A 17,483-nucleotide genomic window follows, 5' to 3' on the forward strand; every position below is an offset into this window, starting at 1 on the left:
TTTTTTCAGAGAGGATTTAAAAATAAACTGTTGGTGTTTTTTTTTTTTTTTTTTTAAATGTAATTTAGAAATCATGTGTAAACTTTATACTGATTTGGACTTTGATCTCGAAAGTTCAGAAAAAAATATAGCATTAAGATCTCATATAAAATTCATAAAATCAGAACAAAGCACTTTTATATATAAAATTTTAAAGGATGTAGTACTGTAACAAGGTATGAATGTGTTAGTGTAAAAATTATATGAGGAAGAAATTAGGCAAGTTAGACTGTAATTGGATGTAAACTAATTAGGTAGTCATTGGCAACTAATGCTATTGGAGTCCACTGTTTTGAATATTTTATGTGCTTATTGGTTCTGAGCTTTTTTGGTGTGTATTCTCATTTTGGAGACAGTGGCAAGTTCATTTTCTAATTATGCTAAATTTCATGAATACATGCACACCTAAGAATGTGTATATTTATAGTAATTTTAGTGTAGATGATTTGTTCCTTAAATTTTATTGTAAGAAATGAGACTTAAAAAAAAATTATTTATATTACAAGTGCTTTATGTGTGTTTTATGCATGTTCAGCTTTTTGTATGGATTTGAACCACAAAATAACATAGTATTTCCCAACAACAACAATCCAGAGTTAAAGTAGAAAATTTTGTTTAAATTAACTTCTGTAATAAATCGATGAAAGAGTTTTAGGTTGTATAGAAAGACAAAATGATACCACAAGATAATATAGCATTCTTGTCTCTAACCCAATAATGTGGCCATTTCAGGGTATAAACAGAAAATTTTATTTTTAAATTACCTTCTCTAATGAATCTATGAAAAAAAGTTTTAGGTTGTGTGTAATGTCAAAATAATTGAGAAGTTAAATGAGGCTCTGAATTTTCATTATTAAATTAAATACTGCTTATTTTTTAAAGGCTACTGATAGCAGCATCTGTAATTAAATATGAGATGAATATGAGATTGGATGTCTTAAAGCATCCACTGCAACCATTATGGTATTGTCACTAGAATATGTTCAAGGTATTCATATCATTATAATTTTAAAGATTTTATTTTATTTTTTTTTTCTAAATTTAATTTCACTCACAAAATTTAGCTATATTTTAATTTCTTAGGTGAATAATAAAGTTCAAGGCAAAGCACCTGGTCTTGCTCATCAAAATTCTTTACATATTGATAAAGTTAATATTAATAGAAATAAGACCAAAACAAAGCTTGGGTTCACAAACAAGACTTCTGTCCAGGAAGATAGAGGACTCAGAACAGAACTCCAGGCTAAGGGACCAAGGTCAGCGAAAACGGGAACAAAATCTTTATGCGACGGTAATATGTACTTTTTTATATATATTTATTACAAAATTTGAACATATGAGGGTGGTTCAAGGTTGGCCTGGACCTTTTTTTTTTTTTTTTTTAACAGAAAGTGTGCACCAGAATGACAAAAAAACTTTTCATGGCAGATGGTAGGAATAGGAGCTCTCAGTTGCCTGATATATAGCTGTGCCTTCCATGCACACACATTAGAAGCAGTAAAAAATATTCGAATGAGTCTGGTGACAAACTCAGTTGCTCCGAGTATAGAGCAGCAGTATTGTAATCACATTTTTGTTAAAAGAGAAAGTATTTCAACCAGAAACTGGTTGAAATACTCTATACTTAAGTGTGCAGTTATTGAGAAAAGGCCCTATCATCTGTAAGTGTAACAACCAAAGGCAGTGAAGAAGTTGCTAACCTGCCACACCCATACGTGCGACCACTGTCATAGATGTGAATATTCATTATATCGAGGAGCTGATTTTGGAAAAAAGACTAATTACAGTGCATGATTATTGCATTAAAAATGCATATGTTGGAAATGTTGATGCAATTATTCACGAACATTTATTTTTTGAGGAACTGTGTGCACAGTGAGGCCAGAAGATGCCAATGTTAAACCAGAAAACATGTAATGCTGTTTATACTAAATATTTGAACCTGTTTGTCACCAGTTTGGAGGGAAATGCATTTCTGCAGTGATTAGTTATGAGACATGGGTTCACCACCACATGCCACAATCAAAAATATTGTGTGGAATGACCACAAACGATCCCTGTCACCCAAAAATTTAAAGATACCCGGTAAGATCATGTTAAGCATGTTTTGGGATTCAGAAGGGTTGATTTTGTGCCACCTCATGCAACAGTTAATGCTTAGTATTATGTCAGTACTTGGTAATGTGCACACAGCAGTTCAGAAGGCAAGACCTGGGAAACTGCCAAAAGAAATCACTGCTGCACAACAATGTGCATCCACATGTGGTAAGTATGATAATGACAAAAATAGCAACCTTGACTGGGAAATCATGAACCACCCTCCTTACAGTCCAAATTTAGCCCCGGGTGATAATCGCTTGCTTGGGCCAATGGGGGAGCATTTGAGATGGCAGAAATTCAAGACAGGTGAGGAACTGTATAGTGTCCTGGCTAATAACAAAAATGTCTCGGATGGGTAATATCTTGGATAAAGAGCAGTATCATGATTCTGTAAAAAACATAAGAGACCAGGTCAACCTTAAACCACCCTTGTAATTTGCATTTTGAGATATTTTGCTTCTGAATTTCTACTGTGCTTGGAAATAATTGCCTCCCCCCTCACAATGGGAAATTGTGAGTAGTATGCACATTCAGCAAAGAGAAGGGGCATAGATAAGGAGTCTACAAAACTCTAGCAAACTATTTTCACATTAAGTACTCGTTGACCTAAATCACCACATGAATCTGTGTTTCTCCCACCTGGCACACATTTAGTGGGGCGCATAATCTTATTCACTGTTATGGTATGTGATGTTAATTTTCTGCTACTGACTTTTGAATTAGCAAAATGAACTGTGTTCAATTTGCCATCAGGACTTTTCAAATAGTTGTTCACCATTCCTGTTTGGTTGCCAGAACCTTTAGCCATTTGTAAATAATTGGCAGCTTCATTTGGAACTGTTTTACATGTAAAATTTTAACCAGCGGAATAAGAGGATACCTAGTTTTTTAACTTTCGTTCCTCTATCCAGGTTTTTCCTTGGCCACTGTTAAAAATTTTCAAAGCAGTGTGTTAATTTTCCATCAGAGTTCTGGATGTAAAAGTTGCACGTTTTTGCCTCTGGGCAGTATAATAAAATTTTAACTGTGATGATTTCTGCTTAACAACAGCATAAAAGGATGCCTAGCTATTATGATGTGTATTAATTATATACTGTATTAATTTTATGCTGCAGACCTGCAAATTACCAAAATTAACCACACTTGACAGCAGTGGATTCTTTATTAGCATAACTTCAAATGGCCCTACAAACATTTTCACTCAGCTAACGTTGTTGGCTGCCAGCAGCTGCTTCACAGTGTAAAATTAAATGTGTGCTTCTGCTTGTTGAAGAGCCTTTCTCTCATTTAAAATATTAATCAATTATCTTTCCATTCAGATAAGTTAGTAGAATACATTTGGATTTTGAACAAATACACAGTATTGTCTTAACATTCCCACTCAGTGTGAAATGTTATGCACTGCTGACTGGGCACACATTTGCATTTTGTCATAGCAGATATTAGAGCACTTCTGACAGAATGCACATGATCTCCATTTTTTTTTTTGCCATAGCAGATACTGCAATGCTATTTTGTGTGTGTGTGTGTGTGTGTGTGTGTGTGTGTGTGTGTGTGTGTGTGTGTGTGTGTGTGTGTGTGTGTGTGTGTGTGTGTTGCAATATACAAAACCAAGCACACATTCTCTGTTTATCAAGCCCCTTAATGTGGATACCTGTACAAGGTGGGGAGCCTGCTCGTGTTGCTGTTGGTCCTCCAGATTAGCATTACTGGGATCTAGTGCCTACAGCCTAAGATCCAGGCTATTGCCATAGGAATACAGCATGTTTACTGTGCACAGAGACCCATGGAAATTTAGAAAGGGAGATCCTGGTGGTTGGGGCTTACCTCGAACACTACTTTGTCCCTGGCTTCAACAAGATATTAGATCCTGGGATGATTTGCCCAGAACCAGTCCTTCAAGGGTCAAGGCTACTACCCCCATGATCTAAGGGACAGGAATCAGGCTGGCCGAGGTGCCGGTATAATGCTTGGGTAGCCCCGAAATTCCACTTCCAGATGCATTTATTGCTTTCTGGATAGTGAGGAGCCTGGGCACCGAACAAAATTAAAATACTTAATGAATCCTGATAGTGTAAATTCTTCTCTGGTATCCCAAACGTGGTTCTTATCAAAAACTATGACCACAAGTCAGATATCGCTTCTGAAAAGAAATCCAGAATAGAAGTGGCATTGGAGCCTGTACCTAGGTTCCCGATTATGCATTTTCATAATCAGGAAAGAAGGCCAACACGAGAACCACAGGAAACTTCAGCTAACTTAGCAGGAAAATTGCTTTGCTGCTACCGTGCTCTAGCACTGCTCGCTCAGTAAACAGATGGTGTTATCGACTTCTATAGCAGAAGTCAAGAAGGATATGTTGATTGACAGGTAAGCTTGGCAAACAATGTACTGATTGGTGTGTGAATGCAACAGATGATAACATTGGTTTAGTCTCATTTGCCCTAATCTCAGAAGCACTAATGGTCACTTGCCCCAATGATAACTTGGTCTAATTGCACATGCTCTAATGAATGCTTTTTAAAATGGTGAAAAAAAGGTCAGGTTACCCCATTCCCTTGGGAGCTTGAAGCCCCTCCTGAAGTTGAGGGGTAACCTGACCTTTTTTCTTTAGAATCATGGGTGAGCTAGTGGATAAATTTTTTTATTACTGTATTTTTATTTTGTAGTTCAATAATATGCACTAATAAATTCGCCCCATAATGGTGAAAAAAGGTCATGTTAACCCCACTTGAATCCCATGGGAGCTCGAAACCCTCCCAAATTGGAGGGGGTAACCTGACCTTTTTTCTTTAGAATCATGGGTGGCTTATGAATAAATTGTTTATTAACAAATGTTAATTTTTTTATTACTGTATTTTTATTTTGTTGTTATTTTTAAAGACACTTGTGCAGATTATTATTAACCATATGGTGCAAGGAAGCCTGAAGTTTATGCTGCACAAGCCAAAAAAATTTGAGTTACCCTGAGAGAGAGTGCGAGAGAGAGGGGGGGAGGGATGATGATATCCAGCTCAGGATCCTGGGTGTGCCAAGCCCATGTTCACCGATATGAGCTCCTGGGGTTAAATACACACATATCATAATGTCGATCAATAGCTATTTGCAATATATATATATATATATATATATATATATATATATATATATATATATATATGTAATTATAACATACACAGTGGATTCCGGTTATTTGGGCCACCAGTTAATCGGGGTAGCTGTTTATTTGGGGCAAATCTTAAAAAAAACAGAAACCAATTGAGAAAATAGCCAGGATTTACTTCGCTTAATTGGGACAGCATGCCGTTTAATCGGGGCAGGAGACCGCAGCACTGAAGATTACCCTACGATTGTCTCCGACGGTACCACGTGGTTCAGTCGAAATTCTGGAGGTCACAACCATAAAACAATAAAAACAATTAGCAGTCACCTGTTTATTGGGCTTTTCTGTTAGTGAAATCTATCATAAACGGACAGTAAACTCGATCTTACTGAATTTGCGATAATACCGACAGCTGGAATTCTGTGAGTTATTATGATGAAATGTGTTTACACTTCCATGGAACCTTCAATCATATAAAAAAATTAATTTTTAGATCTTCTCTTCATTCGTATTTTTAAAGCTTTGTAACTTGTTACTCAGTTCTCACTTGCGCGAATTGTGTTACTTGCAATTTGTGTGTGCTGTGTTCTTTGTTATTGATTGCTTATCTTTTTACTGTTTTATATTTTAACCCCCACCCACAAATGTCAGTGAACAGTAAAGTCAACTAGTTCATATATTTACATATTACAGTACGTATTAATTATTCTGATTACCACATATATTCTTCTGATTTTCACGTATCATTTAATTTTTTAATTGGTAAGGTAATAAAGGGTAAATTTGTGCTTAATATATCTTTACTTTTATAGCCTGTGCATAATATTCCTCCTATTTTCTCTAATTAGAATAGCTGTTTAATAGAATTAAAATTCAATTCACAAACGTGATCACAATGATCGGCGCTTACTGCACATCGTATAGTGAACGGTACTTTACTATGGTGAGTTCGTCGTAACATGATTTGATTGTACAGTGAACTAATTGTAAAGGGAGGGGGGTACATTGTATTTTTAACTATTTGCGTGAAACTTCAGATAATTGGGGCAGCCGCTTAATTGGGCCAAAATGCACTAGTCCCGATGTGTCCCAAATAACCGGAATGGACTGTATTTGAATAACGTTTAAAATATTTGGAAACTGAATCTTTCGTAATAAAAAAAAATAATAATAAATAAATAAATAAATAAAATAAAAATAAAAAGGTACAGAAAACATCAGAGGCAGCAAAAAGCATATTCCTTTACACGATGCTTGAAATATAACCATAGAAATAAATTAGAATAGGAATTAAAAATAAAAATAATGCCAGCAGCATGTTAAGACAAGAGCAAAAATAACCAAAATTAAACATAACAATAAACCATGGGGAGGGAAGAGAGGTGTAACAAGAGTAAATATTGCAGCAGAAACTCTCTAAGATAATTTAGAACATCAAAATGTAAGGATAATAAAATAGATTAAATTTTGAAAGCCAATTAAATAAATTAACGGTGTCCCCTCTGACAGGCACCAGGTCCAAATTTATGTGAAATATCACTAACAGAGATGTAAACCACTACAATAAAATAAACCAAAATTATTGGCCTTGTGGTCCTCTGTTGAGATGGGACGTAATGGTCAGTCAAACAAACCTCAGTCTGTTTACGGTTGTGGCAAAGCAATTTTCTCGCTAACTTTCCAAAGTTTCCCATGGTTCTCGTGTTGGCTTTCTTTACCTTAGCCCAAAACACCTAATTCATTATGAGGACCTTGTCATTTCAAAGTCATCTCCTTGATATGCCAGAAGAAATCTACTCTGAACTGAAATCCCAGGGAGTAATAGCAGCCAAAAGAATATTCATGCACAGGATGGAAATCTAGTCCCAACCAAAAACCTCATCCTTAACCTTTAACTATCCAACATCACCTAACTCTAGCCGACTGGGCTAGCTGGGTGGATAAAGTGCCTGCCTGGAAACCAAAAGGTCGCGGGTTCGAATCCCACTTTGGGCTTGGATCAAAAGTACTGCAAAAACCTTGGGAGGTGTATTATGGCCACAGAAGCCGATGCGCCAACAACTACCAGAAAAAATAAATAAATAAAATCACCTAACTCAGTCACAGCCAGTTAGGCCATAGATGTTTTAAATGTCAATAATATGGACATTTGCATATGGTCTGTTATGGAACTCTCTCTCTCTCTCTCTGTGCTCTATGCGATGCCAAAGACCACGAAATCAAGGTAGGTTTTGAATTGTCATGAAGAGTACCCAGCATACTCCCAAGTATGTTAGCAGTGGAAAAGAGAAAAATAAATCCAGAGGTACAAAGCATAGTCAGCATATCACATCAGGAAATGAGAAAAGTGGTAAAGCCAATAGCTAGCAAGGAACTTATGTATGCCCGAAAGGTTGCAGAGAAGCATTACATTGGAACATAGACTGAAATGACCATTCCGGTTAAAGTCTTTCGGTCTCATTTGCTTGCTGTCTATTGAGTTCTCAGAAGCTACCATTCAACAGCTACCTTCATTTTAGTACTTCCTACACCTCTACAAAAGCAGTAAAGAAAATCCATCACCTGCCAGCTCTTGAAAATTTTTGTTGAGGGAGGTATGGACACAAGCCAATGTCCATATTTCTCCAAGAAAGGTAAAGCCAAGAAAGCAGACACATTAGTCCTTCAAAAAAATCAAATGACAGATCCACCAAACATAAACAATGGCAAAATTTATTCAGTGGAATCGTGAACTTTTTATTTTATTTTATTGTTATTATTAACTGTTTTATCCATTGCTCTACTGGTTCAACAGTTATCATGGTGCTTATAATATCCTGATTTACACCGTCACTTAATTACTTTCACAAATGCACTGATTGCTTAATTTTATATTTCAAAGTTAACTTGTTAATCATAACTTAATTCCTAGTTGAGACTTTTTTGAATGATATATGATTATTTTTGTAAATGCAAAACTTGAGGCCAGTATCATGAACGAATTTATGACTTCCTAATTACAAATATTCCCTTTGATCTAATAAAAAAAAAAAATAGTGTTTTATCTAAACAATTGTATACAATATAATCATATTTTCATTGCTCTTGTTAATTAAAACTACAGCATTTTCATATATATATATATATATATATATACCATGAATAATAATCTTTAAAATAATCATTCATTGTCATTCATGCCTGCCCAACAAAGAGAAACTCCCTATCAAGTCAAATGAGACAGCCATCAAGTTCTGTTGAACTTATACATCTTTGAACAGTATCAAAGTCAATAACTGTCTCACCAGATGTAGGAATTGGCACTTCCTCATATTTTTCCTTACTCTTTACATCTCTTTGTTCCTCCTCCTTTTCCTTTAACCTAGTATTTCCTTAATGCTCAATTTTGCTAGTGCCAAATTGCCATCACACATTTCACAAAATCTGTGAATGAAAACTTTGAATGAGGAATAACTTTCTTCTGGTCTTCTCTAACCTCATCATCATTGTTACTTCTGTATACACTTAAATAGTAATGAATCCCGATTTTGGAAGAAATTGATTACTGTTGCAGAACTCGCTCCAGGAAGCCATTATTATATGCAAATGTTCGCAGGATGTTCAATTCCAGCCCCATCTTCCTTTCTGAAGAAACAATTGCCTTCTGATTTTATAACTTTTGATACTTTTCTGTTGTTGAATGGATCATGCCAAGAAAAAAGGGCCGTGACCTTCTAGTACAGTTTCCAGAAAGGAAGGTTGCTCAAAAATTGTTGTCTGGCATTATCATTAATCATGGTGATTATATTTGCCTATAGTAAGGAAATTACAGTCACCATGTGAGCTCAAGCAGCAAACAGTGTACATACAGGTACCTATCAAGCATGCCAGAACACTGAACTAGGTTATGGATTTCATTACTGGAATTTTCATTTCTTTAATACAGAAAAACATTACAATTAGAAATACTACTAATTCAGGGGAAGTTATACATTATTTACATTTGTGGCCAAGATCAGAAAAAATTATTACATAATATAGAAAACTCTTATCTAATATTAAATTAGGATTTTCCTGTACTTGTAAATTTTGATTTACAAGTACAGTAAGTCCTCGACTTACGTGGATTCGTAGCATCAGCAACTTACACTTAAGTGTAAGTTGTATCTTGTGAGCTTATACTTGTTGTAATCAAAATAAATATAAACCCTAAATATGTCTGCAAAAAGAAAAAAATGGTGAGAATAGTAATCTTAGTGATAAGAAGAGGTGCATTATAACTATGGAGACTAAAGTTGAAATCATTAAACAACATGAAAAATGGCAAGGAATTTGTGGACATTGCACGTGTTTATGAAATGAATAAATCAATTGTTAGAACCATTATAAAAGATAATTGGATTATGCAGCACGTAAAAAGTTCCGTGCCAATGCGATCATATCCAAAAGAAGTGGTTTATTAATAGAAGAAATGGAAAAATTTATGCTTTGGATAGAATACATGAAACAACAACGAATGCCAATAAGTCTTATGCTCATATAAGAAAAAGCTTTGAGTCTTTTTGAAGAACTAAAGTGTAAACATGGTGAGAATGTTGCTAGTGAAACATTCATTGCAAGCCACAAATGGTTTCAAAGATTTAAGAGCTGTGCTAAACTGTACAACATCAAAGTTACAGGTGAGGCTGCTAGTGCAGACATAGTAGCAGCTGTGGAGTTCCCCAAGACTTTGGCAAAAACTCATCAAAAATGAGGATTACCTATCACTACCAGTTTTCAATGCAGACGAGATTGGTTTATATTGGAAAAAAATGCCAGATTGTTCTTGTGTATCGCAAGAAGAAAAACTATGCCAGGATTTAAGATATCAAAGGACAGATTAATTCTTCTTTTTGGTGGAAATGCTTCTGGAGGTTGCAAAATAAAACCACTGTTAGTTTACCATAGCAAAAATCCAAGGGCCTTAAAAAATATTTCAAAGGCATCGCTACCTGTTGTGTGGAAGTCCAATCAAAAGAGCATGGGTGACACAAGAAATTTTTCCAAACTGGTTTCTCCATAATTTTGTGAAAGAAGTTAAAAATATATTGCAAAGAAAACAACCTACCATTTAAGATATTACTGCTGGTTGATAATGCACCTGATCACCAAACTGTGTGATGATCATGAAAACATAAAAGTTATATTTTTGCCTGCAAATACAACTTCCCTCATTCAACCCATGGATCAGGGTCTAATACAGACATTTAAAAAGTATTATCTATGAACAACATTTAGACAGGCAGTAAGAGTCACTGAAGGATAGAATTCCAGATCATTGAAGCAGTTCTGGAAAGAATCTGACATTTACAAAGCTGTTAAAAACATTGATGTTGCCTAGAGTGAAATTACAGTATCAGCCACAAATGCTGTCTGGAAGAAACTCTCCCCCCCCCCCCAGTCTGTTCAAGACTCTTCGGGAAGTGAAGAAAATGAAGATGTAATTAGAGAGCTCGTGGAAATGACCAGAAAATTGGAATTAAATTTAGAGGAAAATGACTTTATTGAATTGTTGCAAGTCATAGAAAGGAATTAAACAATGAAGGTTGATGACCATAAAAATGAAGATGAGGTTTTGAAAGATGTACAAGAAGTTGAACCATCAAAACAATTTGATACTAAGGAAATGGCAAAATGCTTTAAAATGATTGACGAAGGACTAGTTGGCTTAAAAGCTCAGGATCCAGATACCGAATGGCTTGAAAAAGTGATCGGAATGGTGTAATTGCATGCTACAAACTAATTTACAATGAGAAAAAAAATAGCTACAGTGCAGACATCATTGGACAAGTACTTCAAGACACCATCAAAATCTCCAGAGTCTGAGAACATATTAAATGATTAGTATAGAGCCGACTGGGCTAGCTAGGTGGGTAAAGTGCCTGCCTGGCAACTCAAAGGTCGCAGGTTCGAATCCTGCCTCGGGCTTGGATCACAGTAAAATGCAACAACTTTGAGAGGTGCATTATGACCAACAACTAACAAAAAAAAAAAAAAAAAAAAAGATTAGTATAGAATGTGTATTTTCAGCTAAATTAGATACATTTTTATATTTATGTATGAGTATAAGATATGGAATAAAGTTTTAATATAGTTGAGGAAGGATGTTACGTGGTTATTATCCATTAAGAATTATTAATATATATAATAATGTGATGTTTCGGGTATCTTGCCGATACACGGTCCGATGATGGGTATCGGCAAGATACCAGAAACGTCACACTATTGTATATATTAGTTTAGCCTATGCTTAACAAAATATATATTAAAAACTCCACGTGATAAAAGCGTGGTTAATTATACATATTAATAATTCTTAATGAGTAAAGCTTTATTTCCACATAGTTTTCATAAATAGAAGTTTACTTGCTTGAATTTTCCTTTCAAACAAATATACAATTAAAAATAGATCGTATTTAAGCACTATTTGATTTATGTGATTTTTAAACTTCCATGAAAATCGCTGGAATGAATTAATCGAGTAAGTTGAGGATTAATGAATACTTATACTGTATTAATAATTATTTTTTTATATAATTTAAAATTTTGTAATTAAAAAATGCACCTTTTTTAAAATTTAAAAAAATAAATCATTTAAGTATGAATATTATATATTTGTTCTATTACTACTAAAATATTTGTTATTTCTCATTTAGAACTAGAAAATCAGGTTGTAAGCTGTTTGGATGATTCTGTATCTAATGAGATAGATTGTGAGTTCCATAGTTCTTTGAAAACTGACTATTCCTCAGGCAATGAAAATTGTGTAAACTCAGAAAACAAAATGTTAACAGACTACCAGTATGGAAGTAAACAAGATACTACTTGTCTTGCTTTGTTGTTGCCAACAGTTCTTCAGTATCCAAGGCCAGATGCAAGTGCTGATTCATCCACTCAGGAAGCAGAGGAATATCTGTCTGTCCCACTTAGCTGCAGTGCAAATTTTTCTTTTGGAGAACAGATTTCTGAAACTTTTGGGCATGATCTGGGAATTTTGCATTCCTCTTCCTCGGATTTAAAAAGTAGATTTATTCCTCATGGCCCACCACCTACTAAACTTCCCCCTCGTCCAGTCACTCATCCACTACTACGAATACCATCCCTTCATTCTTGCCCATCTGCAAGGAGCCTGCCACTATTTCCCCAAGAAGTATCGCTTGTGAATGGAACAATTTCTCCAACCAGTGAGTTGGATAATACACTGATTAATACAGTTGATAATATTGACTTAGACCTTGAGATGGATATCACTCTGAAAGCACAGTCATTGTCTGATGATTCCTTATCCCCATCCAGGTTACCACTTCCTCCTGATGTTGGTAATACCTCTCTTCATGTTGAAGAAGCTAATTTTCCTCCACCTCCTCCTTTGGAAAGTGCATCTAATGAACAGCATCACTTAAATGTAGAAGTACCATTTCCCCAACCACCACTTCGTAGGCTCTCTTGTGAACCACCACCTATTCCTCCAAAGGCTCAGTCTAGAGGTCCTCCTCCAAGGCCACCTAGCCGGCAATTAGTAAACATCAATAACAATTTTTGTCCTACTTCTGAAGATGAAGATCCCACAGATGATAATAACTTACTTGGTATTGTTTCAGGGAATAAAAAAGAAGCAAATAGAATTCGGACAAAAAAGTTTGTATGTCTTGAAAAAGACAACTTCAATATTAGTTTTGTATGAGGAACTAATTACTTATTTTTATCTTTTTTTTTATGATTTTTTTTTATTACATTAATTTTTGTACATTAATGTAATTTTGCCAGGTAATAGGGTATCAGTTTATTACAGTACGTTTTATGATGGTTGTTCCCTTTCCCAAGCCAAAAGGGTGAATGTGGTTGTAGAAATTTTTCATAGAAGAGAATTGTTTTGTATAAATTTAAATTTATAGAACAAGGCTTGATTTTGTGTGGAATCCTAATGACATTCAAACAGTGTTCCACAGAAATGGTTTTTTTTTTTTTTTTTTCCATTATTTATTATTTTTTTTTGTGTGGGGAAGATGATCAAGGAAATGTCTTTGAATACACTGTTAAGTTGCTGTACTTGTTATATGCTCAATTGGTCGTGAAGATATGAATTTTATTTTGTTTGGAGAAACCTAATAAATATATAAATTATAAACTATAACAGATCTACAAGATGATCTATTAAAAAAGTCATAACTTTTACATAATATGGCTGATAGTGATTTGGAGTAATATTTATTCCAGATGCATTATCCTGGGTGAACACCACTTTTTTGCTGGACATTTGAGCTTAACTTAGCATTAGCTATCTATTCATACATGATTTTGTAATATATTGACAGTATGCATTGAAGATTATTTCTTATTTTTATAGTTATTAATTCATGAGTTTTGTTAATTGTGTTTGAGATGAATTAAATGGGGATGTGATTTTCAGTATTACATACCAGCACAAAAGAAGGATTTAAATGTATCACAAGTTTATTTAAAGATTACTATCCAAACATTTATTGAAAAAAAAAAAAAACAAAGTCAAACTAAATATACTTAAATACTTAAAAAAACTTGTCACCATGTGATGTTGTATTACAAGTTATAGATTTTGGCTATTTTTCATAACATCCTTGAGGCGCCTCCGTAGCCAGGTGGGAAGGAGCAGCAGTGCGTAGCACATGCTTCTTGATTAGACCAGGATTCGAGCCCGTCACCACCAAATACGGAGGATGTGGAAAGGTCAGGGAATGACCACCGCATATTCCGGATCAATATGGCCTTAGTTGCTAATGCTCCTAAAAACCAAAAAATAAAATAAAAAAATAAAATAACATTCTTGGTGTAGTAAAAATTGAAACTGAATTGCATAATTCACAATGGGCTATAAATTGCTTAAGTTAACATTGCTGAATGTATTGCATGGTAGCACCAGAATGGCTATATTACAATGACAAGTATTGCAGCTACCTTGGTTGGAAGATCAAAATTAGCAATAATACTTCATAAATAATTCCCATTAAGTGGTTATATAAAGCCATAGGACCTCATCATTAAGTTGCTCATGACTGCTATAATTAATATGCAATATAAAAATGGTCCAAAACTGCTTGGTTGAGGCATATGATGCAAGAAAGCAAGTGCTGACATCAGGTTAGAGCTGCTATTCCATACTTTCATTTACTTTGAAAAATGATCTCTATTGACAAAAAATCCTTCCCATTTCATGCATCCGGTCAGTCCAAATGTTTGTCTAGTTCAGCCTTAAATTTATTTAAGCTATTCAGCTTTTGCCAAAAGATATACCAGAAATTGCAGAGCAAAAATGATATGCCTCCGAAACTGTCAGAACAATAAGTTTTGTGTTGATAACTTTTCACCTACCACTCTGTATGATTATTTGATGGATGCTTGTTTACTCTGTAATAACTTTCATGCTGACGCTGTCAGCATATTCATTACTTGCTTTTATTTTACTACTGCTACTATAATGTTCAAGTAACAGTTTAGCAGTCTTTTAACCTTGCACAATACATTAGTAGTCAGGGGCAAGATCTGTAAAGTTTTAAATTAATTATATTTATTTTCACAGTAACAATTGCCAATTGCTTGATGAAATAATTTAAGGAATGCACAATGATTACTTCTTAATGTGTGCATTGCCTGGTAGAATACATTATTATTTTTTTATTTTATTTTTTTTTTTGCATAATTCTCTCGGGTTTAATGGGAATGCTGCAGCACCTCATATAAGCATATATATAATAAAACTTCATGATTATTATTACTGCTGAGGTTTAAAAAAAATTATATTAACCATAATAATTTATATGTTAATCAGAAAACTAAATTTAAGTTATACAACTTTTATATGCATGCGCTGAAATGGAGGAGGGGACGGGAATGTTTCACTGATATGAAACTTTGGATTATATAAATGTAAAAATAATATGTTTAATAGTAAAAATAAAAAAAAAAAGATGACTGTGAATGCAAGTGGCTGCATAATCACTATCCAACATGTTGCATAATATATAGAAGCAATAAAAAAAAAAACTAAGTGGAAAATAGGTCAGGAAACAAATAAATAATGAAGACAGAAATAGAAGTGGAAGGAATATGTATCTAAAAATTTTTAAAAATATTAAGTATGGGGCAAATACAGCCAAAGTTGTAAGCCAATAAATAATAAATTTAGACTGGTGCCACCTGACCACGCTGAGGCCAAAAAGTGAAATAACACTAAAATGATACAATAAACTAACCAAAAATAAATATAGGACAAACAAAGCAAGGAACAAAAATACATGACCATTGCATGCAATCTCATCAGAGAGCCCGTGGATACAACAGCCACAGCCACGAACATTACTGCAATTTTTTCAGCCTGCATTACTTTGTTTTTCTGTTCGTTTTCTGGTTTTTTTTTTTTTTTTTCCATATAGCTTTTATATGGAAAAATTATTTTCATTTGTCTATATATATATTTATATATATAGACAAATATATATGAATATTTATATATTCATATATATTTTCATTTATATATATATAAATGAAAGTATGTTTCAGATCTCTGGGTATTACTTAAGGAGAAATAAATAACTAAATGTAAAAATAAGCAAGCTTCTGGTGCCTTTTAATTGAAATATGCCCTCTATAACAGGTAAACTGACTGAAATTCTTTTTAGGATTTTTTTTTCCTTTTTCTTTTTAAAAACTGATCTGATGCAAAAAAATTATTCTCTGATCACTAATGGGTTGATTCTTCAAATTTGATTATAATGCAGTAAAATGTTTAAACAATGTTTAACTTTCAAAAACCCCATTGGTAGCAATGTATCTGCCCATTTAGTTTTAGCAACTAGCACTTTCAGCTGCCACAAATAAATATAATTATTTATGGTATTAATCATGATACAAAGTCCATAATTTACTAAATTTATTTTGAAAACTTGCATATGAACATGGCCAGACCCTCAGTCTGTGTGAGATTCATGATGTATCTCTATTCTTGTCTCTCACTGGTCTTTAATAATTGTTGTTGACAGAAAAAGCAGCCTTTACTAAACTGTTAAGAAATGAGGGAAGTGTTTTGGTTCATATTTTAGAACTTCCGATTCTGTCAGCAGTGCAAGTTAGAGCTGCTATTCCATACTTTCATTTACTTTGAAAAATGATCTCTATTGATATTCATTTTTTATAAATCTTTATATCAGTTAAATGCTTACTGTGTGTGTGTGTGTGTGTGTGTGTGTGTGTGTGTGTGTGTGTGTGTGTGTGTGTGTGTGTGTGTGTGTGTGTGTGTGTGTGTTCAAAATAGCCCCCATGACCTAGTTGGCCAATTTAAATACTCTGCCAATCCCTCATATCTCTAGGGCCAGTTTAAAATAGTAGAGGCCCTATGAACCAAAAAGTTATCTTGAAATACAGGAGTATAAAACCACGAGTGTCCCTCAGATGTTCAGCAAAACGTCACAGCCTGATCATCCAGAATATTTGAATAGCCAGCCTGATTCATCCTACTTGGTATTTCAAGTAGGAGATCCATTTGATAATAGTCAAAATATTATTGGCCCACCAGAGAGCTTGTACACATTGCACACAGCCTAGATGAAATGGCTCGTTGCTTCCCCTGTGGACGTATTGGTGCCTGGCATCATTAGAGTATGGGCAAAATTTGGATTTGGCTGATCAGGCTGACTTTTTTTTTGGAAAATACATGTGAAGGAAAATTGTTTCAGAAAATGCAAACAGAAGGGATAAATGAGAAAGAGAGAACAGTTGGTTCTGCAGGTTTGGAATTGGACAGTGAATAGATATTGATCCCGGCATGTGTTCAGACTAGTTTGGAAGTGAGTGGGAGAATTACAGATGCCAATTCAGAAGAACAATGCCAATGGAAATATCTATAGAAAAGGCATGCAGCAGAAACTGAACAGTAATTGAACAGGCTTTGTAAGGGATAGGTCATTAATTAATCTAACTGTCCTCTTTTGAATGGAATCAAAAAGCTTAAAAGAGGTTTCAGAGACACCTCCCCAAATATGGGGACAATATTCTGTGGTAGGTTGGATTTTAAATTTATATAAAGCGAGTACAGCAGGCCCCCGTTATAATGCGGTTCGCTTTACGCTGATTCGCTATAACGCTGTTCTTATATTATAACCCGTATCTGACTATAACGCCCTTTTACAGATTGCATTTTTGGCATATTTAACGAAATTGTTTCATTTGATCGAGTCGATAGCTTGAAAAT

The 17,483-nt window shown here is 34.4% G+C and overlaps 1 protein-coding gene across 1 annotated transcript; it reads left to right on the forward strand.

Moving 5' to 3' along the window:
• The first annotated feature begins 1,018 nt into the window (after positions 1-1,018).
• On the forward strand, positions 1,019-12,944 carry LOC150078246 (uncharacterized). The gene is made up of 3 exons (XM_090384509.1): positions 1,019-1,027; positions 1,123-1,330; positions 11,917-12,944. The coding sequence occupies exons 1-3, from the start codon at positions 1,019-1,021 to the stop codon at positions 12,942-12,944; spliced, it is 1,245 nt and encodes a 414-aa protein (XP_090240635.1).
• Positions 12,945-17,483: the final 4,539 nt, after the last annotated feature.

Source organism: Mastigoproctus giganteus, chromosome 11, assembly GCF_048544385.1.
Source record: "Mastigoproctus giganteus isolate SK-2022 chromosome 11, ASM4854438v1, whole genome shotgun sequence".
Classification (NCBI taxonomy): Eukaryota; Metazoa; Arthropoda; class Arachnida; order Uropygi; family Thelyphonidae; genus Mastigoproctus; species Mastigoproctus giganteus.

Excerpts from the sequence above, each read along its gene's own strand:
- LOC150078246 (XM_090384509.1), top strand. Across the intron at positions 1,331-11,916 it reads AACAAAATCTTTATGCGACG|AACTAGAAAATCAGGTTGTA; the intron begins GTAATATGTACT and ends TTTCTCATTTAG.